Source organism: Hevea brasiliensis, chromosome 16, assembly GCF_030052815.1.
Source record: "Hevea brasiliensis isolate MT/VB/25A 57/8 chromosome 16, ASM3005281v1, whole genome shotgun sequence".
Taxonomy (NCBI): domain Eukaryota; kingdom Viridiplantae; phylum Streptophyta; class Magnoliopsida; order Malpighiales; family Euphorbiaceae; genus Hevea; species Hevea brasiliensis.
In genome coordinates this window covers 8,441,684-8,466,285 of record NC_079508.1, presented here as the reverse complement: position 1 = coordinate 8,466,285, position 24,602 = coordinate 8,441,684, and the positions used below count along the sequence as shown (strand labels likewise).

Below are 24,602 nucleotides of genomic sequence, written 5' to 3'. Positions count from 1 at the left end.
AGTGCTTTCAACCATCTATGTAGAGAATGAGGATTAAATACTCGCACTTGTTCTAATCACATTCTTTCTAAAATCCCTACTTTGTTTAAAATTCGATAATGAATTTTCTTAAAAGGAAGAAGATTGTAATAACCTAAATTTTATAATATAAATTTTATAAATTTTTAGTTTTTATATATTATTTTATTGGTATTATTATGACTTAAAGAATTTACTTAAATGCATCTTTAGTATATTGAATTAGATTTTTGGTTCTAAAAGTTTTAATTGAATAAGTTATTGATTTATTTAATAGTATATATTTTAACATTGGATTACTTATGCAATGTTTGGCCATTTGAAAAATTATAATTGCAGTAGGTCCCAAACCAAGATTGAGCTTTCAATGTCATTGAGTTTTTTAAATATTGTAGACAATTTTTCAAACGCTCTAATGATTCTGTCTGCTTTTTAAGAAGATTTAGAGCTTAAAAACAAAATGGTAAAGAGGTTGCCATGGCAGAGGAAGAGAGAGATCTATGAAATACTTACTTTTTACTCTGTTTAAGGTTACTTGGGCTTGAGAGTGGAAGGCAATGAGGAAGTCAACTTTCTTTTTTTATTTTCAAATTTAAAAATCAAATAAACTTGTTAAAAAAAAATATATTTTTAATCCACATTAGCAACTTTCAACAATGGGAGATGGAAAGTTGTATTTGTTAGCGGTGCAAAACCTCATGGTATTACTTTATTACAAAGTAAATCACAGACCCTGAAGTGAAAATGAATGGAACCACATGGTACTTTTTCATATTTTTCCCTAAAAACAAAACATATTTCATTTTTTTTTAAAAAATTGACTTTTAAAATAAAGCATATACTTAAAAAGTAAAATTTATTTATAATTAGAATTTTAATGATTAAAAAATTATTTATAAATAATTAAAAAGTATTTATAATTTTTTTTGATAAGTAATTTTAAAAAATAAATTTCATTTATTTATATTTAAATTAGTGTATTTTATTTGATAATTATTTTTTAGTTTTATTTTACTTCTAAATTTTATTTTAAATTATTGATTACAACAAAGAATATAACTAACTGATGTTGTTTTTGGATTTTTCCTATAGGTATGAACTTACAAGACAAGAGAGAATACTGGGTGGTTACCTTGGGCAACCTTTTCGATGCTTAAGTCAATAATTGAATTGAGTAAAATAAAGAATTGACTAGAGAGAACTACGCATCTAATTGAGGAGGATTGATCTCCTTATATAGGCATTGGGTAGAATTAAATTGTTATTAGGATTGTGATATAGGATTCCTATCTTGAAGGAAACTCAATTAGAATGGGATTCATAATCTAAATAACTAAGGATACTTATCCCTAGTGGATGATGATTGTATTGGATTTGTATTCCATCTTTCAAATATTTTGAGTGATAATATATCATTATTCCCCCCTCGAGTATGAATCTTTAGGTTTGATATTAAATGGTGTATTGAATGACAAAGTCTTTGAGATTTTAGGCAAACTTCTACCTTAGAAGCTTTGCACAAATAAGCATCTTAAAATTTGAGGCGTGCTATCGCCTTTACATTTTGGCGAATTAATGCTTTAAAGTTTGAGGCAGATTGACACCTTATAATTTAGATAGTTTGACACTTAGAATTTAAAGCGATTTTGAATGCCTTAATGTTTTTTTGGCGAGTAATTACTACAAAGGTTTATAAATTTTTTGACAAGTGAACTTTACAAATTTTGACAATTTGCTTATCTTAAGTTTTGGGTGATTAATTATGCTGTATTTTATAAATCTTAGTGATGAACTATTGCCTTAGTGAGCTTTGGTGAATATTTGGTGGACTTAGCCTTATTAGGTGACCATTTGACACCTTTCTATTTGATGGACTTTGTTTTATTAAGTTGCTAATCTAATGCCTTTGTGGTGGACTTATGCCTAAGTGGTTGTTGATGTTTGTTCTAGCGGACTTATGCCTTGAATGGCTTGTTGATGCCTCTTTGGGTACACTTATATCTTGGATGGCTTGTCGACACCTCTTTAGGTAGAGTTGTGCCTTGGTTGGCTTGTCGACAACTTTAAAGTGAACTTATGGTTGGTCAACGTCTTTAGGGCAAACTTATGCCACATTGACTTATTGATGCCTCTTTGGGAAACTTATGCCTAAAATGGCTTCTCAATGCCTTTAGGACAGACTTATACTTAAATGGCTTGTTGATGCCTCTTTGGCTTACTTCTGCCTAAGATGGCTTATAGATGCCTTTAAAGCAATCTTGTTCCTAAGTGGCTTGTCGACACCTCTTAGGGTGGACTTATGCCTACGATGGCTTCTTGATGCCTTTAGAATAGACTTATGTCTAAGTGGCTTGTTGACACTTCCTAGGGCAATCTTGTGCCTTGGATGGCTTATTGATGCCTTCAGGGTAGGCTTATGCCTGAGTGGCTCATGCTTCATTGGGCAGACTTGTGCCTAAGATGGCTTATCAACACCTTTATGGCGAACTAATGCCTTAGATGGTTTATCGACTCCTTTATGGAGGACTTGTGCCTTGGACAGCTTGTTGATGCTTTTAGGGCAAACTTATGCCTAAGATGGCTTGTCAACGCCTCTTTAGACGGACTCATGCCTCAATTTCTTCGTAGGGGCTTGGGCGCCTTAATTCTTTATAAGTGGATATAAACCTTACCTTCTTTGGCAAAAGAATTTAAGCCTTAAGTTCTTAGGTAGGCGGATTTATCCCTTAAGTTTCTTGGGTAGGTGGATTTATACCATAAGCTTTTTGGTGGATATTATAGCCTTTGAAGATTTTTTACAAAAATAATGCCTGTATAAACATTTTTATTGTGAAGATAATACATGTTGCAAATAATACATCAAGTGAGTATTTCACGTTTCAATGAGACCTAAATACTGATCTTGACTGCCAATAAAGGTCTTTATGCATTGATGTATAACACATTATATTTTCATTAAAATATTTATGCATGTATGTGCATATATATAAAATAAATTTAATTGCAATGAAAAGCTCAAGCTTGTGTCATTATTTATAAATGAGGTCAAATGCAAGATCATGGGTGATATTGTGGCATAGAATTGGTCTAAGTAGTTTAGAACTCCATAATTCTTTAAGTTCCTACAATTTTATTTTTAAATGAATTATCAATCTTAATACTTATTATTGTGCATATAAAAATATTTTCTAATAATAATAAAATAATAGGTATAAAAATATTTCAAATATCCATATATTATATTACACTAATTAAATTATAATATTAATTATTTAAAATTTTAAAGTTTTAAATTAAGTAATTAAATTAATATTTAATGTAAATTATTTGGATACTCGAGCAATCTATATACTTTAATACTAATAATATTAGGGGTAAACTTGTAAACGAATAAATCCTTATATATTTAATATAATTATTTAATAGAGGTAATAAATTGCAATTTATTGAAAAGAAAAATGGAGCAGAAGTGGTGGGTGAAAACGACGCTTTCTCTTGCTTGTTAATGCGAAAATAGAGCAGAGTAGAAAGTTTTACGATGGCTATGGCAAGTGTTGTTGGTGAATCAGAAATTGAGGAGAATGAGATAATGAAAATGGGATCCTACGGAGGGAAGGTGAAGGTGTTGAGGGACGATCAAGAATCTCCTGCCGAGGAGATAATGCTCCTCTGGGGAATCCAACAGCCTACTCTTTCTAAACCCAATTCTTTCGTCTCCCAATCCTCTCTCCAACTCCGCCTTGATGCTTGTGGCCGCTCTCTCTCCATTCTCCAGTCTCCTTCTTCTTTGGTACCTTACGGAACTTCAGCTTCTGGATTTCCTTTTTTTTTGAGTTTTCAAATGGATTTTGACCCTACAAGTTTTAAACTCTTCCTTTGCGAGCTATTTTTAATAGGAAGTACCAGTCAATTTTTGTTGTTCATTTCCTGGAAAAAGAATGCTACTCATGATTTTTAATTAGTTCTAGATGGGTAAATTTCTGATTGCTTTTTTTATGAAGTTTTGGGACTGTCGAGCAATAAAATCTAGAGGTTATGAGATTGAGATGCCTGTCTTTATGCCAATGCTACTTTATTTGTTGATAATCTTCAATTAGGACTTTGAATTCTTTCACAGGATGTTTTGGGGGTAGTTCTGGCGACAGATGTATGTGATGTTATAACAATTTGCTTTGCTTTGTTGACAAAGGCCTACGAGGTGTTCAGGCAATCAGGGATTAATAGAAGAGTAAAGTTGGGAAGATTGTTGGACACTGACCAATTGATATCTAATTTATATCTAATTTGAGCACCAGTTGGGAAGATGTTTCAATGCTGATGTAGGTCCTTCTTCATAGTTGCCATGACCAACTTTAATGCATAATTCTAAATCAAGAATCAAGCATATATATCATGGTCTGTATGCTCCAGTTGGGTCATCTGGAGCTATGAACCACCTCCCACTTTTTTTTGTGTTTAAACATTTGAATTTGTCATAAAATTGTCTTGATCTTATCAGTGTTTTAGATCTTGTTGGTGTTTATGGTTCATTTATCCCTATGTTCGTTTCTTTTACCACAATTGCTTAAAATTTCAGGGTGCACCTGGAGTAACTGGTTCAGTGATGTGGGATAGTGGGGTTGTATTGGGGAAATTCTTGGAGCATGCTGTGGATTCCAAGTTGCTTATGCTTCAAGGAAAGAAGGTTGTTGAGTTGGGTGCAGGATGTGGATTGGTAGGGTAAATATAATTGCTATCTCAATGTCTTCTTTTTGCCTTCTTAATTGAATTATCTTTTATATTTTAAAGAAGTCTTCTTTTAGCATTTCTTAAAAAACTTTACTTGATATACAATGGCTGAAAAATATGTCGTCAAAACCAATTTCAGAAGGTCTACCACTAAGGTCATTTGGCCTGTTTTCATATAAACAAACTCATTAAATCTATATGGTTAGCTTATATAGAGATGCATGAATAGTGTAATTTTTATTGTTAGTTATCCTGTTTCTTTTTCTCAATTGAACTTGTTCACTCAAATTTTTGGTTTCCAGCTGCATTGCAGCTCTGTTGGGTGCTCAAGTTACACTCACTGATCTCCCTGATAGATTGAGGCTACTGAAGAAGAATATTGAATCCAATCTGAGAGATGAAGATTTGCGAGGCTTTGCAGTTGTGAGAGAACTCGTATGGGGGGATGAGCCTGACCAAGATTTGGTGGAACCTGTACCCGATTACAGTAAGTATGCCTTTCTATCTGTGCATAACATATACTATTAACTGCATGGTGCTTTTTCTTCTTATTGCTGATATTGACCGAACAAATGCTGAATACCAATCCTCTAAATTAAGAAAAGCAAAAAAATCATGTTTTGATTGGTTTTGTGGGTTCTTATATGTCTTTTAGTCTTCTCCATCTGCTTAGGAATTGGATATGCTAATGTTTTCAAGTATTTGCTGTGTTGTCTTTTAAAAGAATTCTACAGTTAGAGGCTTTTTCAAATTTCTTTAATGGAAATATTAACTTGGAAAAGTTTACTTGTTGAGATTGTAAAATGAAAACTGCATTCTCCATTTTACAGCTTTAGCTATGGAGGACGTAGAAGCATGCAGTGATGGAGCCAGAAATTTTATTTAGAAGGGCCCATTTTAAATAATTATATGAAAATAAATACATATATTTTCTCGTAAAAATAAAAATAATAAAGAATTGATTAATAGTCTTTTCAAAGAATAATAGAAATACATATATTTCCTTCTATGAAGATTGAAATTACAAGCTTTTTAACAAATTGATAAACATTTCTATTTTTTATATTGATAAATTTGTTATTGGCTTACAATTTTGAACATTAACTATTTCTTTCAATTACCTCAACTTTGATATTAGGAAAAAAAAGTTAAGAAATTAGATAGAATTTTGCATAAAAGTATATATCTAGATCTCTACCATTTTTATTTAACTCATTAAATTTTACTATTAAAGAGAATTCACCGAACACAATAGAATGTTACATTGATTAACTAAGAGAGAGAGAAAGGATGCACTAAAATTGATCTTTTGTTATTAATTTACTGAGAAATCTAAGCATGAAATTGAAATTTCTAGCTTTGTTGTTTTATAATATATTTGGTAGAATAATAGCTCTAAAAATGTGCGACATTATAAATCCTTATTGATTTTTAGTGTAAATTTTTTTTTTTCAAATTTTTTAGCTAAAACTCTAAACACATTGTTTACCTAAAGAGAAATGGGTTGGATTTTCTTCTCTTGGAGAAGTTATTAAATTTATTAATAATTAGTGAAATTCACACTTGCATGCTCAGTTTTTAAGAATTGAATTAAATTGTTCTTATTTAAAAAAAAAATATAAAATTTAATCTTTTTATTAAATTTTAATCCCTCACTTACGTTAAATAACTTTTATTGTCTCATATTTTAGATAAAATAACATTTGTCTCTTATCTTTGATTTTCTTAGAAATTAAAATTAATTTTGCCTAAAAATTCGAGGACTAAAATGTTATTTAAAGCAAAATCATAGAGATTAATTATATAATATTTTAATTGTATAAGTAAATTGTTATAAAATTAAAAAATTGATTGAGTACTACATTAAATACATTTCTTAAAAAAAAAAAGATATAAATGTTAATTTTATTAAACGTAAGGGAGCTTAAGGTAATTTAACTTTTATTTTTGTTTAAAGGACTATCATACCCCTAATCTTTTTCAAAATTTGAGGGGGGCCCTATGCCGCCCTTAGCCCCGCAGTGGCTCTGTCCCTAGAAGCATGGTTTTAGATTGCAGTTGCAATTTTGGTGTGTCGCAATTAAATCGTAAAAATTGTGATTGTTGCTATGGTGATTTTCTGTAATGTAACAAAATTATTCATATTCATAGTGATCGAAGAATCAACTTAAATTGCAACATACTAGTACATTAACGCCTAAACTATTTACTGGAAAAAAAGTTTACTTGTCATAATTGACTTGCAAATTCATTAGATATATAAATCGGGTAATGGAAATGATTACAAGTGAGAACTCAACTCAATTAAGCTTGCATCCCTATTATGGTACAAGTAGGCTAGACCTGAACATGGGCTGAAACCGCTAGTTTGGCCTGATTCTGGTTCAAAAATGGTTTCAATTCAAAACGGTTTTCATTCGAAACGGCTTTTGTTTCTGCCCTTGTATTATCAAACTATAATAAATTTTTAGACCTCATTTATAAGCCAAATAATTTAGTTTTTGACGTAAAAAAATTAAAAAGACTTTCGGAACTGCGGGTTTGAATTGACCTACTTTGGGATCAGTTCAAGAAGGGAGGTGTGGGACTCTTGAATCTGGTTTAACATCGTCCTCCAATAATGCTATTACGATGCTAGGATATTAATGTCACTAAGGCGGAGGAAAGGAATCAATCATAGAAGGGACATAAGTGGCAACTTATCCCTTGCAGAGGTTCACTGTCCTTTTAGCATGAGCCTAATAGCCTAGGTTCGAGATAGTGGGTACAAGAGAGGGAAGGTGTTACCTCTTCGCCTGGACTTACCTTAGGACAAGAGCCTGCATCTACTAATGATTTCTAAAGCTTGTCTTATTATTTCTTTTATTAATTTTCTAACATACATTTATGCAAGTTAAGGTTACACATACATTTAAATTCAACCATTCAAAATAAACAAATAGGTACATGCGCATAGAAAGTCTTATCATGTGATGTTTCTAAGTTAAAAGAATTAACTTGTTTACTATCTTACTCTACATGTATGTTTAACTATATTAATTACATGCCAAGTCATTTTTACGTGTCATACATAGCATACAGAAGAAAGAATCCTTACTGTTTTAATCTAAAGTACATGCATAAGAGGAAGAGGAGGGTCCCAAACATATCAATATATCTAGGTTATGTATTTGAAAGCCCATTAATTACCATATTCCCTTATATGTATTTTTATTAAGTCCAATTACATGTGAAAAGTCCATTTGAAGACATTCAAAATAATCAAAATAAAATTAAAGCCTTAAACTAAAGAAAGAGGGAGGAGAATAGAGATTAAAACCTTAAAATGACTTTTACATCCCAAAAATAGAAATTAAATAAATTAACCTACAACTATTATAAGGTTATAAGCCATTTAACTTCATGCAAGAGGCCTTGAATTCCAAATTTTCATTTTTGTCAACCAAAAATCTTTTTGCACACCTTCCTTCTTTGCAATTTTGCTTTTGGGCTTCTTTAGTAGGCTTTGGCTCATTTAATTAATTTACATGGGAAAATAACTGAAAAATATAAAAAAGGATTTAAGTTAAAATAAAAAATACAAAAATTAATTAAATTAAATAAACAGAAAATATATGAGAATGAAAGTGGTTAAAGCCTGTGGACCCGATGGAATACCAATTGAAGTGTTGAACTGTTTGGAAGATATGGGAGTGGAATGGTTAACTAAATTTTTTAATAAAATTCTAAACTCAAAGAAAATGCTTGATGAATGGAGGAGAAGTATTTTAGTACCTATTTTTAAAAATAAGAGAGACATACAGAGTTGCTAGAACTATAGGGGAATTAAACTTATGAGCCATACTATTAAATTGTGGGAGACAGTTGTGGAGCATCGACTACGTCATGATACTTCTATCTCTCTCAATCAATTTGGGTTCATGCCCGGTCGTTCAACTATGGAAGCGATCTTTTTCATTAGAAGCTTGATGGAGAAATATTGAGATGTGAAGAAAGATCTACACATGGTTTTTATTGATTTGGAGAAGGCTTATGATAGTATTCCAAGATATGTCCTATGGAGTGTGTTAGAACAAAAGAGAGTATCTATTAGGTACATACAAGTGTTGAAAGATATGTATGAATGAGCAACTACTATTGTGCGCATAGTGGGAGGGGACACAAGAGATTTTTCATTCTCAATTGGATTACACCAAGAATCAGCTATAAACCCTTACCTTTTTATATTAGTTTTAGATGAATTGACGAAACATATACAAGAGAGTATTCCTTGGTGCACGATGTTTGCGGATGATATTGATCTGATAGATGAGACGCGAGAAAGAGTTAATAGAAAGCTAGAGTTTTGGAGAAGTACTCTAGAGTCAAAGGGCTTTAAGTTAAGTAGAACGAAGACAGAATACATGCATTGCAAGTTCAGTGAAGGCCAAACTGGTGATAGGGAAGGAGTTTGTTTGGACGGAGTGGTACTGTTTCAAAGTAATCACTTTAAATATCTCGGCTTAGTCCTTCAAGTAGATGAGGGATGTGAGGAGGATGTTAGTCATAGGATTAAAGCCAGATGGTTGAAGTGGAGATGTGCCACGGGAGTTTTATGTGATCGCAAGATTCCTAATAAGTTGAAAGGAAAATTTTACCGTACAGCCGTACGACCGGCTATGTTATATGGTAGTGAGTGTTGGGCATTGAAGGAGTCGCATGCGTCTAAGATAAGAGTTGCAGAGATGAGAATGTTAAGGTGGATGAGTGGCTATACTAGACTAAATAAAATCCGTAATGAGAGTATTAGAGAAAAGGTAGGAGTGGTGCCAATTGAGGATAAGTTGAGAGAAGGGAGATTGAGGTAGTTTGGTCATGTGAAGCGTATACATACGGAGGCTCCAGTTAGACAAGTAGAGCACATTAGGTTAGAGGATAGAAAGAAAAAAAGGGGTAGACCTAAATTGACTTGGAGAAGAGTAGTACAACATGAACTAAAATTTATGAGGATTTAACCCAAAATTGTTTAGAGTGGAGAAAGCGAATTCATATAGCCGATCCCAAATTTTTGGGATAAAGACTTAATTGAGTTGAGTTGAGTTGAGTTTAAACAGAAAATTTATAAAGAAAATCAAAGATAAGATTAACCTAATTAACTAAACTAAATTAAAGAAGGATTATAATTAATTTTAACTAGTTAAAGTCTCCAAATCTAAGACAATTATTTAATCCTAATTCCAGTAGATCTAATATGTATAATTATCAGAAATTAATTAAAAAAATAAAAAAATTTAATTGTAACTAAAATAATTTTTGGGATAAATGATGAGTTGAGTTGAATTGTAACTAAAATAATATAGATTTGGAAAATTCTAGATTTGTACAAATATTTTGTAAAATCCATGGAGAATACAAAATTTATTAGAAAAAATCTAGAAAAATTACTTGATATCCTAAACATATCAAACTTGGAAAAATCAATACACTTAAATTTGATACTAAAAAAAATGTAAAATTGACCAAAACTAACCTACATGCAGAAACCCTAAAATCAGGCAGCAACTTCATAAAATCAAAGAAAAATACTAAAACATCATGAAAAATCATAAAAATTTAGTAGAAGCTACCTAACATATCAAACTAAAGAATTGTAAAAAGAAAATAATTATTCTATCAAAGATCAAATCAGGAAACTTAATTGAATTGACCAAAACCAAAATCTAGATAGCATTGCACAATAATTTTGCAAAAATTACTCACACCAGTCTACTAAGGATTTTGTAAATATAAAAATATGAGAATAAACTAGATATCTTAAACGAACACAGAAAAAAGAATGACTGAAAATAAGCAAGATTTGACCCCTGAACAAATTTATAAATTCGGGTATCATAAAAAAAAATCCATATTCAGTTCATAACTTCAAAAATTAATATCTAAACCTATAAAACAATTTTTTTTTAGTGATATAAAAGGCTATTTCATATAAAAATAACCCAATAAATCTACTAAAATTATTTTCAAGTCCTAAATCCAACAATTACATAATGAAAATGCATGAATAATAGAAGTGATGAAATTGCAACTAAGAGAAACTATAGGTGCCCAATCAGAAACATACTTTTATTTAATTGATTTTCTTGGAATTGTGAGACAGCATTGGCACATTGGAAGATTTCAGAATGTCAAAAATACAACAAAATAAAATATTTGGTGATTATTTAAATTACTTAACCTAAAACTATATGAAATTTATGGTGAATGGAGTATAAATGTATAAAACTGTGTGCAATTCTTGTGGAATGAAGAAAGAACTACTAGAAAGTAGTCTTTCACACACTACAATTTCAGAAAATTAACCTAGAATTTTCTAATTTTTAGCCACCTTCCCATCTCTCCCTAAAACCTTAATCATAATAATGTATTTATAATAGGGAAAGTGATTAGATAAGCTAACCTAATCTAATTAGATTTTTAGAATTTAAAAAGATAAATAACTAAAAATTAAAGAAAAAGGATATACTCATCCTTCAAAAACGACAATGCACCTTTTTCTTTTTTTATTTATTTTCTTTTTGTTATTTTATTAATTAACCAAATGGCTTTTTCAATAAAGCTCAAAATCAAGCCCGCACTCATTTAATGGCTGAAATTAAAAGTTTAATGGGCTTCATTATTCATTCTAGCTCAATTAAATATTTCCCATGTATTTAAAACCTTAAAAAATATTAGATTAAGCTCAATAAGCTCTTAAAAACCTTTTATTTTCCAAATAATGCAATAATTTTTGTAAAATGTAATTTTCCTAAAATGACAAATTAATTTATTTTATTAATTTTCCTACCATTCCATAAGTCTTCAAAGTGTTCCAAATTCTTTGCCATCCAGTGGCATTTTCATCATAGGGCTCCTCACTGCCATTACAAAACAGTCATTTAAAGGGATAAAAAATAGGTGTCTACAAGAGGGCCCTTAATTGGCCCCCCTAATCCTGGTTTAGGGCCAGTTGAAGGCCCTGAACCATTGACCAGGGCCGGTTCCGGGTTTTGATTTGGGCTAGTCTTGGTCTGGTCCAAGAACGGGCCTTTGGCTGGGTCTAAAGTGAACTAGTGTTCTTGCTGAATAGCTCATGAATAAGCTTGGTGAATGCATGTTCAAGTTCATTTTTGAAGTTACATGAGTAAGTATAAATAAAAATTTCAAGTATTTTAATAAACAAATGAACATTAATACAGGTGAACTCGATTGTTTATGTTTGTGAACAAACTTGTTTTAGGCTTTTCATGTTTGTTTAGCTACCTGTTTAATGTTTGTTAGATAACCAAGTTACCAATAGATTTAGGGGAAAAAACTAGAGTAAGAAATATTTGTTTGCAATGTAGATTTACGAAAAAGAAAAGAAAAAAAAAAAAGAAGGGGGAGGGGGGGGGGGGGGGGGGGTGGGTTGGGGTGCTGAGAAGAGAGCAACATAAGAAGAGAATTCATTCCTCTCACTGTTTACCCAACTCCATCTACCTCATTCCCAAAGAGCACCTGGGCCAAGAAAAGTAAACCATGAATTATCTAAGTTATCTGTGGATTTACTGCAAACTCTACTTCATTCTAGTAGGAATTCTTTGTATGCATTTTAATTTCACTGATTTTCCCTCTTTTTCCAGTTTTAGGCTCCGATGTGATTTATAGTGAAGAGGCTGTGATGGATTTGTTGGACACATTAATGCAACTATGTGGAATCCAAACAACAATATTTTTGGCTGGAGAACTTCGGAATGGTGAGAATTTTACCCTCTCCCTCCCTCTCTTATAATCATTTAAAAATTTGTTATGCTTCTTGCTGGGGCAGAAACACTTAGATACTTGGGCTGCAATGGAAATATTTTTCTGGTTGGCCTTGGAAAATTTGGACTCGTGGTAGTCTGTCATTCTCTCTGCCTCTCTCACTCGTAGTGATTTAAAATTATTAATGCTTCTTTGTGGAGCAGATACTGTACTTGAATACTTCTTGGAGGCTGCAATGAAGAATTTTATGGTTGGCCGTGTGGAGCAGACACAGTGGCATCCAGATTACTGGAGCTCTCGGATGGTGTTGTATGTTCTGACAAAGAAATTAGTTCAGCCAGTGAAAGTTACATGAAAGTATCTTGTTGTTATATTTGCTTATTTATGTGGTGAGTTTTGGGGCAAGGTTGATAGTAGCAAATTAGTTCTGTACTGCGTACTTGTACGTTTAGACTTGATAAAGCTCATTTTGCATGTGCCTTTCGCTTAATTTGCTTGTGATTTTTCTTTTCAAAATGTGTAATCCTTGCTCTGAATTTATTTTCATTTTAAAAATTATACAAAGATGGACTCTGATCATGAGTTTTTTTTTAGTAATTTTTGCAGCATAAAATTAATTGAACTGGAATTACATGGGAAAGCTAAAAAGGAGGTCCTACAGAACAGGGGCATAAAGAATATAGAAAACTCATTAAAATACTGTTCTTGGTAGGCTATAATCTTTAGCAGAAAAGCAATCCTTCAAAGTCCAGTCCAGGACTCCAGGGTATTTTCCCTCTTATTTTTCCAAGAAGATAATGGTGCCCCTAAGTCTACTACATTATTTTACAGGGATTTTTCATACTAACGCAAATATTCAATAAGCAAGCCTTCCTATTCCTCGAACTAAGCCCTGAACCTATGTTATCCCAAAATCTTTTAACTGAACAGAGGCATTTTCAAAGGGATTCTCTTTTATTTTTAACGCATAATTCGAAAAAAAAAAAAAGAAAAAAAAAAGAGAGAATCTTGCACTGGCTTTCCATGATAAGAAATAAGCTGTAAACCATTAACATAAATAACAAAATTCTGAAGTTCAAATGACAGGCCAATACCCAGCCTTGACCCTCCCCACACTTTATTTTTAATGTCTTGTTGGGAGAGAGAGAGAACCAAAGAGCTAGTTTGGCATGTGGATTGCAGAACGTAAATACTTCCCTTCTTTTATGAAATTGAATGCTTTGTTGATATCATTGGATGGCGGATTGTGTGTGGTGAAGTCATCAATCTGGATTTTCTATATAGAAAAAATTTGGCATGTTAGATTGTAGACACTTTCTATTTTTTTAGTGCCATCAAGAACAAAAACTAGCGCATTTAGGACTACTGTGTACTTAGTTGAAAGCGCATCAATATTCATCAATCATACAATTTGGCACCAAGAATTCAGTACTTTATATAATCAATGCAGACAGGGAAAGAAATGATCAACCACTAGCATGAAAGATGTCAAAATTTCCCATATATATCAACTAAGTTCTATGAAAATTTCTAGCAATAAGAAGGTTGGACAGCCTTGCATTGCTGCTCCATAACTATACTTCAACTTAACCTAATCCCCTTATTTGAAAAATAAAATTTTACAAGAATTCAATTAAGTTGATTTCTTTTTTATTAATTCTCATGTTTGCAATTAAAAGTTTTAATTTTTTTTTAATTTAAAAAAAAATATTTAAAAAAAATAGAAATCAAGTATGATCGTATAAGAATTTAGTTGAATTTTTTTTCTTACAAATGTTTTATTCTAAAGGAAGTCAACAAAATAAATTAGGATGCAACTTTTATCTGATATTAATTTAATCCAATTTTCTAACGAAGATAGTTAAAAATAATTTTCTTATTTTCAAGTAATAAAAATATTTAAATCGTAATTTATAATGTGATAAGGCTTATCTGAAGCTCATCCGAATATCTCTTCTTATCTTGTAGTTGTGATGTAACAAACTGTAAATAGTTAAGATTATCTCTTGCATTAGATATTCATTATGTTCTAGCCGTGTATATATATCAACTCACAATTAATGAAATACATGGCTTGCTTCTTAAAAATTCTACATGGTATTAGAGCTGTATAGCTTAACAACTTCTTTGATCAATTGCTACCACACCCTGGTTTCTAATTCTTCATCATCCATCTCTTCCACTATCCCAAATGTAGCTCAATATTTGCCTATTAACTTCTAACAACTATCTCCTATGGAAAACTCAAATTATGCTGATTCTATATGGTTATAATCTCTCAAGCCATATCTCTTCAACATCCTCTCCACCGCAACATTTGCTAGATGACAACAATGTCAATCCTCAGTATGAAAGCTGGTTTCGACAAGATCAGTTGGTGCTCAGTTGACTTTTATGCTCCATTTCTAACACCTTTCTTCCAGAAATTGTTGGCATGTCCACTGCCAAGGGAGCATGACAGAAACTTGAAACGATGTTCTCCACTAGCACTTGTACACAAATAATGCAGTTAAAGAAGCAACTTAAACATCTAAAGAAAGGATCCGATTCTATTGATGACTATATGAAGAAGGCAAAATCAATTTTTTGATCAATATGCGGCATTAAATTGTTTTGTTGATGAAGAATCATTTGTGAATGACATATTGGAAGAACTTGACTCAACATATCATCCTTTTATTTAGGCTCTTAAGGCACATAATATGCCAATTATATACCACGATTTTTATGCATTGCTTCTTAGTGAAGAAGCACAATTGAAGTTTGAAACTTTGACTGTTGAAAATTTGGTACCTCCCTTGGCTCAATTTGCCTCTCACAATTCAAACGTAGGAGGAGGAAGAAGTTCTAAAGGGCGTGGCAAGAATTCTTATTCTTCCCCAAGCCGTACATCTTACTCTTCACCAAATCCATGCAATTCCAATAGAATCATTTGCTTTAACTGTAATGGTGATGGTCATGTTGCAAAACAGTGTCCCTCACCACGCAAACAACAATAGCAACCGAACCAGAGATCTTATCTGAACCGTCTTCAATCCATTAGACTCTGGTGTAAACTACCACCTAACTGCTGATAATGGAAATCTTGTTTAGTCTGCTTCTTATCAAGGATCAGATTCTATCACTCTGCTCAATGGTAAAGCAATTCCTATCTATTATTCTTTTGGTTTTTCTTCAGCTTCTGTCAATAATCTTATTTTTCATTTGGATAACATTTTATACTCACCTGTTGTTCAGCGTAATCTTTTGTCAGTCAATGCATTTGCAAAACAAAATAATGTTTCTATTGAATTTTTCCCTAACTTTTTTCTTGTTAAAGATATCCACACGAGTCAGATCCTATACCAAGGGCCAAGTAAACATGGTCTCTATTCTATGCCGCTTCAGATTGGTCAATCTCCTTCTCCAAAAGTTAACAATGCTACCTTGCAAGTTTGGCATGCTCACCTTGGCCATGCTCAACCTCAAGTTATTTGCAATATTGTTTCTGCAAAAAAATTAGTCTGTAGGGATTATTCTTTTATTCATCTATGTCATGCATGTCACATAAGTAAAATGCATAAACCATCATTTACCGGTTCTTATTCTCCAGTTTCTAGTCTTTTATCATTAGTCTGTTATGATGTATGGTGACCCTCACCCATTACATTTAGTGATGGTAATAAATACTGTGTTTTAATTTTCAATTATTATAGCGAATATTCATGGACTTATTTCATTAAGAAAATTTCTGATGTTATCCATGTCTTCATTAAATTTAAAACAATTGTTGAAAAATATTTTGGGTTACCTATTAAGAATTTCCAAGTTGATTGGGGTGGAGAATATCAGGCCTTAACCAAATACTTAAGGGACAGTGGTATTTCACAACGAGTTTCATGTCCATATACTCTTGAACAGAACAGTTGTGTCGAATGTAAACATCAACATATTGTTAAACTGGAAGCACATTGCTTCACCATGCACAAATTCCACCCAAATATTGGACCTTTGCCTTTGAAGCAAGTGTATATACTATTAATTGTTTACCATCTACTCATAATCAAACCATGTCACCTTACCAAATTTTATTTAAAACCCCACCAAATTATAATGATTTGCATGTTTTTGGTTGCCTTTGCTACCTGTAGTTACAACCATATACGAAAGGCAAACTTTCACCAAAGTCTACTAGATGTGCTTTCCTTAGATATAGTAAATTATACAAAGGCTTTATCTGCTTCGATAATATTCTTAGTGGTAAACAATATATCTCACGTCATGTGTTATTCTTTGACAAGGTTCCTCCATTTGCAAACAGTGGTACTAGTTCATCATCACAGTCATCAACGTCCACATTGCACAATCAAGTTGCGTCCACGCCTCTACAACAATTCAATTTACCAAAGTCAATCCCTAGCTTAGCACCAACAAATGTCAACCAACTACCCCATGTGATCTTTTCGAAGCTCAATACTACCTTGTCACAACATGAAATCATGTGCCCAAATCCTATTAACTCAATTCCCATTATCCCAATTACCCAAACTACCACTAACAACCAACTTTCCTCTCCCACCTTATGATGCAACATATCCCACGTCACCTAACAAGAAAATAGCCCCACCACACCTCTAATTCACACAAGTCATCAAGCCTTAGTTCCCACTGACAGCTTACTCCTATCTCCATGCAACCTGCCATCTATTGCCATCAAATTAGTCCCATAAAGTCCCCACACCTAACACATCATAATAGTCCTCTTCCCTCACCAATACTTCATCGTCACCTATCACCAGTGCAACACTCACACCCATGTTGAATTTCAGATCTTGTTGATCTCTCCACTGATCCCAACCAAACCCAAACTGCTCCTTATTCTTTATCCCAATAACCTAATGACTCTCATCCTTCACGTACCCGAGACACACATCCATAACCCTAAAAAATACATCCACTAACCACTAGACTTCAAATGGGAAAATTAAAACCAAAAACATTCGCAGCCACATCCTCTCCAACTCTTCTACAAGTGTTGTCTTGTTATTCGAAGGCAAAAAAATGACAAGAATTGGCGAATGCAATGACAATTGAGGTGAATGCCTTACTTCAATATGGAACATGGCAATTGGTACCAAGATCTCAAGCTACCAATGTAATTGGGTCCAAATGAGTCTTTCAAATAAAATAAAAATTAGATAGAAGCATAGAATGCTATAAAGCTAGGTTAGTGGACTAAAGGCTTGGAATTGACTTCTCTGAAACTTATTCTACAGTCATCAAACCAGCAACACTTCACATTATTTTGTCTCTTGCTGTGTCCTATAATTGGGAACTCTGCCAAATGGATGTCTCCATTGCATTCCTTCATAGTGATCTAGATGATTTTGTATATATGGAGCAACCCTCAGGAGTTATTGACAAAGAAAGACCTGATCATGTTTGTGAGTTGCAACGCTCATTGTATGTCTTTCGATAAGCCCCGAGGCAATGGTATAAGAAACTTCACTCGGCATTGGAACGCCATGGTTTTCATGCTTCTCATGTAGATTCCTCCTTCTTTTATTATCATAACGGTGGTATCATTGCGTTTTGCATGATGTATGTTGATGACATCATCCTTACTGCAAGTAAAACTGGCTTCATTCATCAACTGATTTGGCACTTCAAACAGAGTTTCTCATGAAAGATTTGGGAGCCCTTGACTATTTTTTGAGGATAGAAGCAACCAAAACCAAATCAAGTTTGCTCCTTACATAGCAAAATATATTTCTAATCTTCTTCAAAAATCAAATATGTTGAATTGTAAGAGCAGCTCCATACTAGCCTGTACCACGGACAAATTATCAATGGATGCCACCTAACTTGCTTCGGATCCCACATTATACCATAGCAGAGTAGGGGGCCTTCAGTATCTGTCTTTTACACGGCTGGATATTACCTTTGCAGTCAATAAGGTGTCTCAATACCTCCACTCTCCCACCGAAAGCCAATGAACTGCAGTCAAGAGGATCCTGCCCTATTTACAAGGCACATGGCACTATGGCCTCCTCATCACACCTTCTATTCATCAAACACTCAATGTCTATTCGGATGCTGATTGGGCAAGTGATAGTGATGATAGAAAATCAACTTCAGGTTATACAATCTTCATTAGCAATAATATCATTAGCTGGAATTCTAGAAAGCAGAAAACAGTTGCAAAATCATCCATAGAGGCCGAATATAAGGCCATAGGTGCTGCAACAACTGAGGTAACATGGTTGCAAACTCTCTTGCATGAAATTCATGTACCATTGCCCACCGCTCCAATGCTATAGTGTGACAACATTGGAGCCACTTTTTTGATTGCCAATCCTATGTTTCACGCTCGCACTAAGCACATTGAGGTTGACTTCCATTTTGTTTAGGACAAAGTTGCCAAAAAGGAGCTCGTTGTTAAACTTATTTCCTACAAAGATCAGCTTGTAGATCTTTTGACCAAACCATTACGTCGCCTTTATCATGAACATTTGCGTGATAGACAGACAATCCGACGGGGGAGTGATAGCGTGATAACATGATAAGGCTCATCTGAAGCTCATCAAAATATCTCTTCTTTTATTAAAGTTCTGATGTAACAAATTGTAAATAGTTAAGATAATCTCTTGTACTAGATATTCATTATCTTGTAGTAGCCGTGTATATATATCATCTTACCATAAATGAAATACACATCTTGATTCCTAAAGATTCTACAATATATTGATACAGAAATTGAGGATTCTTTCCCATTAACTGGCTCTGAACAAACAAATGCGAAGATGGGAAAGATTTTTTAAAGAGTTTCTTTGCACGTAATCCTGATAAATGATTAACAGCCTGTGAGCTTTTAATCACTCATTCCTACTGCCAAATTTCAAAGAAGAAGACAAAGATGCAGGCTTTTTAACGTGATGTTTGACTTGGAGCAAGAAGGAAGTTATGATTAGTTTTCCATTTGAAAGAGAAATTACTAATCTGTCTTGTAAAGTTTATTATAACACATCAACATTTCAATTATACTTCAATTACATACCATCAAGTTTATTTTCAGAAACAAAAACAACCAAAAACATCCTATAGGTTTATCTGTTCAACAAATCTTATGAAATTCTTGAAAGAAGATCCACCTTCACTAGTGCTTTTTCTAGCCATTTCCTTCAACTTCAGTGAATTGGCTTTTATATCTTTATCAGATACCAGTTTCTCTAGCTTTGTTTTGATTTCATGCCTATTTACAATGCTATTGTCATCAGGGATCAATCCTAGACCAACCTTCCAAGTTTCGCATATGTAACTCCTGTTATGGAATTGATCTGCGCAGTATGGCCAACATAGAAAAGGCACTCCCATGTTTAAGCCCTTCATGGTTGAATTCCATCCACAATGAGTAAAGAAACATGCAGTAGAAGGGTGAGCCAACACCTTCTCCTGAGGAGCCCATTCGACTATCTTCCCATATTTTCCTACTCTATTTAAGAATCCATCAGAGAATTCCACAAGCATTCCATTTGCAAAAATTGAACAACCCACAAAAATGGTTGGCCTAAGGTCTCAAGACCAAGTGCCAGTTCATTAAATTGTTGCTTGTTGCAGATTGTTGAACTGCCAAATGTAGCATAGATGACTGAGCCTGGAGGGTGTTCATCGAGCCAGCTCAAGCAAGTTGAGTCCTCAGGCCAAAAATTTCTTGCAAAAGATCCCAAAGGATCGCTCATAGGCAATGAACCAATGGGTAAGATGTTGGGAATCAAATCACAGGCTGATGGCTCAAGTTCATAAGATGAATTAACTAGAAGCCAATTGGAAATTTGAACATTTTCCACTATGTTGCAAATAAAATGCTTAAATATTAATTTCTGCACCTCTCGATCACCTGTGAAGCTCCATACAAGTTCATTGGTATTCCAGGCAGGAATTTCATTTGACAGGCAGATAAACTCATCTTTCATTGGAATCCCTGCAAAGAATTTCAAGTGCTTCTACTAAGATTAACACCATATCTACCTCAGAAAACAAATTCTTTGCTGGGCATTAGGCACCAATAGTAATTAATTAGGTACCTACCAAAACTATAGAATTGCCTTTCCATTTACAGTGATATACTGATATGGCAGTAATATAATGTTATATCTGTTTGCATATAGCATGTTCTAAATAGCGTAATTTATCGCTTTTATGACAAATAAGAATAACTAATAAGCAAATTTAAAGCCTAACATAGTTTCTCAAGTTAGTATCCTGATCAGATGGGATGATAAGGGTTTTAAGCAGAGAGGGAGCTACTATCGTTGCGAAGCTCATCCATTGATAAAACTTAACATAATTTTATATATAGACAAATTTAAGTGTGAAAAGTGTACTTGAGGTTCTTACCATAATCGTCTATTATTCCAGCTTCAATAAGCATAGGATTATGTCGTATCATAGCCAAGTTTCCTACTCCATTAGGAACAAATGCGGCTCGCTGGATGCCCATTTTCCCGGCTACTTCCAGTGCCCATCCAACTGATATATCAGCAATGACAAGAGTTACTTGCTCATTACTGTTTAAAGGTTTATGTTTTCAATGAAATTCTGCAGATGACTTTGTATAAAACTTGATCCACTCTCGATTGCTTGAAAGCTATCTTTTCCATCATGGTTGGACTCTAACCCTTCAGGAACTGAAACTAGGCTTATTGGGATTTTCTCCTTGAATTTCTCAAGCATTACATACATGAGTTTCGCATGTATGGACTCTGTGTTAACAAATGTGACCTTGACCTCATGATCTGGTAGTTTTGTTAGCCAACTTCATGAGAGGAGTAACATGGCCCTGTGCTGGGTAAGGTACAAGTATCACATGAGGTTTCCTGCCCATGAAAGCTAGAAATTATCTATTAGAACTGAGGTCAGAACTATTATTTGGCAACAGGGGAAGATGAGAAGGAAGGGAAAGAAAAGAGAAGAACTAGGAAGAAGACACAGAGAAAGAACGAGAAGGAAATAACAGAGGGATCAAGGGCTTACAGAGTTTGTTGTATTTTCAATATATATATATATATATATATATATATATATATATATATATATATATGATTGCAGTTCTTTCAATTTCAAAAGACAACTAAAAACTATCATATAGTATGCTAATTACTGTTATCAACTTTTGTTGTGGTTGGGGTATCTAACAGCCAGCAGCCTCTTTCTCTTGTATTATTAGTCTTTTGTTTGCTTGATTCCTCTATTGTCACTAATTTTGTCATTTTATTAGAACAAAACCAGTATACAATTACACCTACAACTTATTACATTAATTCTTGAATTTCTTTTGCTACGCATTGTCGATTGCTACGTTGCAATAGTAGAAAAAAAAAAAAAAAAAAACTTGCATCAATAATGTTGTTGAATCTACGTAAGAGAGAGTACAATTAACAATTTATTAGAAGTAGAATATTATACATCTCTTGCATATTCTTTTCTTATTCGAAATTCTAATATATATATAATGAGAGAATTTACAAACTGATTAAATTATTTTCATAATTTTTAATGCACAATAAATAATAATTAATATATTAAATCTTAATTTTATTGTAAACCTTATTTCAAAAAATACTTATACAGATAAAAATTCAAACTCTTAAACAATTTTATTAATAGTATATAAAATATGTAATTTAAAGGTTTAATGTAAATTTTTTTTTTCAAACTTTTATAATTATGGTTTTTTTTTTGTAACACCCCAAAATTTTAAATTTTATTATTTTATGAGTATTATTGATATTTTAATTTTATTAAATTTTAAGAAATTATTTGAGATTTTTCGGATTTTAAAAATCGGATTCGATTTTCCAAAAATATAAACTTTGATGATTTTTAAAAAATTTATTTAAAGACCATGTGGCAAAACTAAAAATATATTTGGAGTCTAAGAATTTTTCTAAGTTTTCTGGAATTTTTTCGGAATTTTTGGACCTCGTTTTCGGTCCCGAGGCAGAGTAAAAATTCAAAATTTTGTATTCCGAATCGAACAGGCTGAATCGAACCGGACCGGATCGGACCGGTCGAACCGGACCGGATCGGACCGGTCGAATCGGACCGGCTCCTTCTCCTTCTTCTTTTTCTCCCGCGCGCGTCTCTTCCTCCTTCTCTCTTTCTCCCGTTTTCTCTCTCCTCCCCGCGCGTGCCGACCCCTCTCCCTTTCTCTCTCTTTTTCTCTCTCCTCCCTCCTCCCCCTGCCGCACCGCCACCTCCCCTGCCACCCCAGCTCGCCGGCGGGCCGCCTCACCCCTCCCCCATGATCGGCTGTCGCCTGGAACGCAGGAAAACGGCTCCTGAAGTAACGCGCACGTGCGCCCGACCGTTCGTCTTCCCGACCAAAATCCGGCCGATCCGGCCACCAATCGGACCGATGTACCTGACGAGGTGTCAGCACAGGATGAGGCGCCTGCCCCGAGGAGGCAGGGTAGGAGGCCTAGAGCTGCTCGAGTAGAAGAGCAGCTGCTAATAGTTCAGGATCAGTATTTCATGGCACAGGGTCCCATGGACCCCATGGCAGCTACTCTAGCTGGGTTGCAGAGAACCATCGACATGATGGCGCAGTGTATGGTCCACCCTCCACAGCAGCAGCAGTCCACCGCACCAAGAGGGGAACCTTACAAACAGATCATAAATTTCAAGAAGTTGGTGCCTGGTACTTATGATGTGTCAGACGATGCATATCGGTTTTTGGATTCCTACAGACAGGCAGGAATAGAATTGCAGTTGACTGATAGAAGACTTATAGAGTGTATGCAGCATGTCATGGGGCCTATGCCTAGACAATGGATGAATGACTACATATTACCTCGGATGGAGGGTTTGTCGTGGACTCAGTTTGTGGAACTGTTCATCAATCGGTTTGTGCCAGAAAGCTTCAGGGATCAAAAGCAGTGGGCCTTTGAGGCCTTAAGACAGAATGGCAGGTCTATAGATGAGTATGCTACAGAATTTCTGGAGTTGAGCAGGTATGCCCCTACAGCAGTATCTACAGAAACTATGAAGGTGAAGAGATTCCTAAAGGGGCTGGACAGGAGGTATGCAAACCTGGCCATGATGTCTGATCAGTCTTTTGATGTAGTAGTTGATCGAGCCAGACAGATAGAGATTAGCTATGCTGTGGATGACAGCGGAAGAGCAAAGAAAAACAGAGCAGAGGGTTCTTCAGGTGTTTCCCACATGGGTACTACGGATAGTGGTGGCCAAACTAATTACAGAGGAAGAAGCAGGAATAAGAGAAGTGATTTTAGACACAAATCCCGAGGGTTCGGACTGTGCGGATCCAAAGATGGTCACGGTTGGGTGTAGCAGTTCTGGGTCTGGTTCAGGATCTTCCTTAGCACCTTGTGCACAGTGTGGAAGAGAACATTCAGGACCTTGTATGATGGGTTCAGGAGGTATGCTTCAGGTGTGGCCAACCATGTCACTTTGCTAGGGAATGCCCCGTGTTCAGCGAGCCACAGATGGGGTCACAGGGTTCTGTTGCAAATGTTCCTCGTCAGTTGTATCCGAGTGCTTCCAGCATGGCAGGCAGTCAGTTCAGTGACCAACAGGGCCGAGGACAAGGGGGACGTGGATTTGGAGGCAGATCAGGAGGTAGAAGTCAATATCAGGGTTCTGCCACTCAGGGTAGGGGTCAAGCTCGGGTTTTCACCCTGACCCACCAGGATGCTCAGGCTTCCAATGCAGTTGTGGCAGGTATTCTACTAGTTTGTTCCTATGAGGCTCGTGTTTTGATAGATCCAGGTGCTACGCACTCATTTGTCTCCCCTGTGTTTTCCATGAGATTGGGTAGACACCCTACAACCTTAGAATGTCCTTTATCAGTAGCTACCCCACTTAGTGACCACATAGATATAGATATGGTTTTTCCGGGTAGCCCAGTAGTAGTGAATGGAAAGATTCTCCCAGCAGGCTTGGTTCCTCTACCAGTAATGGATTTCGATGTAATCTTGGGGATGGATTGGTTGGCAACTCATTATGCCACTTTAGACTGCAGGAATAAAAAGGTGTATTTTCACATACCCGGTGTGGAAGAGTTTAGCTTCGATGGTGACAGGAGCGTGGCTCCATAT

At 34.4% G+C, this 24,602-nt stretch overlaps 1 protein-coding gene and 1 pseudogene across 2 annotated transcripts; one reads left to right on the top strand and one right to left on the bottom strand.

The window, feature by feature from the left end:
- The first annotated feature begins 3,460 nt into the window (after positions 1 to 3,460).
- Positions 3,461 to 13,097, top strand: LOC110655310 (uncharacterized). Of its 2 annotated transcripts, none has more exons than XM_058138101.1 (5): positions 3,461 to 3,808; positions 4,595 to 4,737; positions 5,103 to 5,233; positions 12,384 to 12,497; positions 12,708 to 13,097. In XM_058138101.1, the coding sequence occupies exons 1-5, from the start codon at positions 3,557 to 3,559 to the stop codon at positions 12,857 to 12,859; spliced, it is 792 nt and encodes a 263-aa protein (XP_057994084.1). In that variant the 5' UTR covers positions 3,461 to 3,556; the 3' UTR covers positions 12,860 to 13,097. The 2 variants fall into 2 exon arrangements, with proteins under 2 accessions (XP_057994084.1, XP_021667257.2); XM_021811565.2 differs by having other exon boundaries at positions 5,049 to 5,233.
- Positions 13,098 to 19,547: 6,450 nt separating this feature from the next.
- LOC110655377 (UDP-glycosyltransferase 83A1-like) lies at positions 19,548 to 21,491 on the bottom strand (annotated as a pseudogene).
- Positions 21,492 to 24,602: the final 3,111 nt, after the last annotated feature.

What these genes read in the sequence shown, in the direction of transcription:
- LOC110655310 (XM_021811565.2), top strand. Translation starts at nt 3,557, where the DNA reads ATGGCTATGGCAAGTGTTGTTGGTGAATCAGAAATTGAGGAGAATGAG. An exon ending in GCAGGATGTGGATTGGTAGG is followed by an intron (nt 4,738 to 5,048) that starts GTAAATATAATT and finishes TTTGGTTTCCAG; the next exon opens with CTGCATTGCAGCTCTGTTGG. An exon ending in GGAACCTGTACCCGATTACA is followed by an intron (nt 5,234 to 12,383) that starts GTAAGTATGCCT and finishes CTCTTTTTCCAG; the next exon opens with TTTTAGGCTCCGATGTGATT.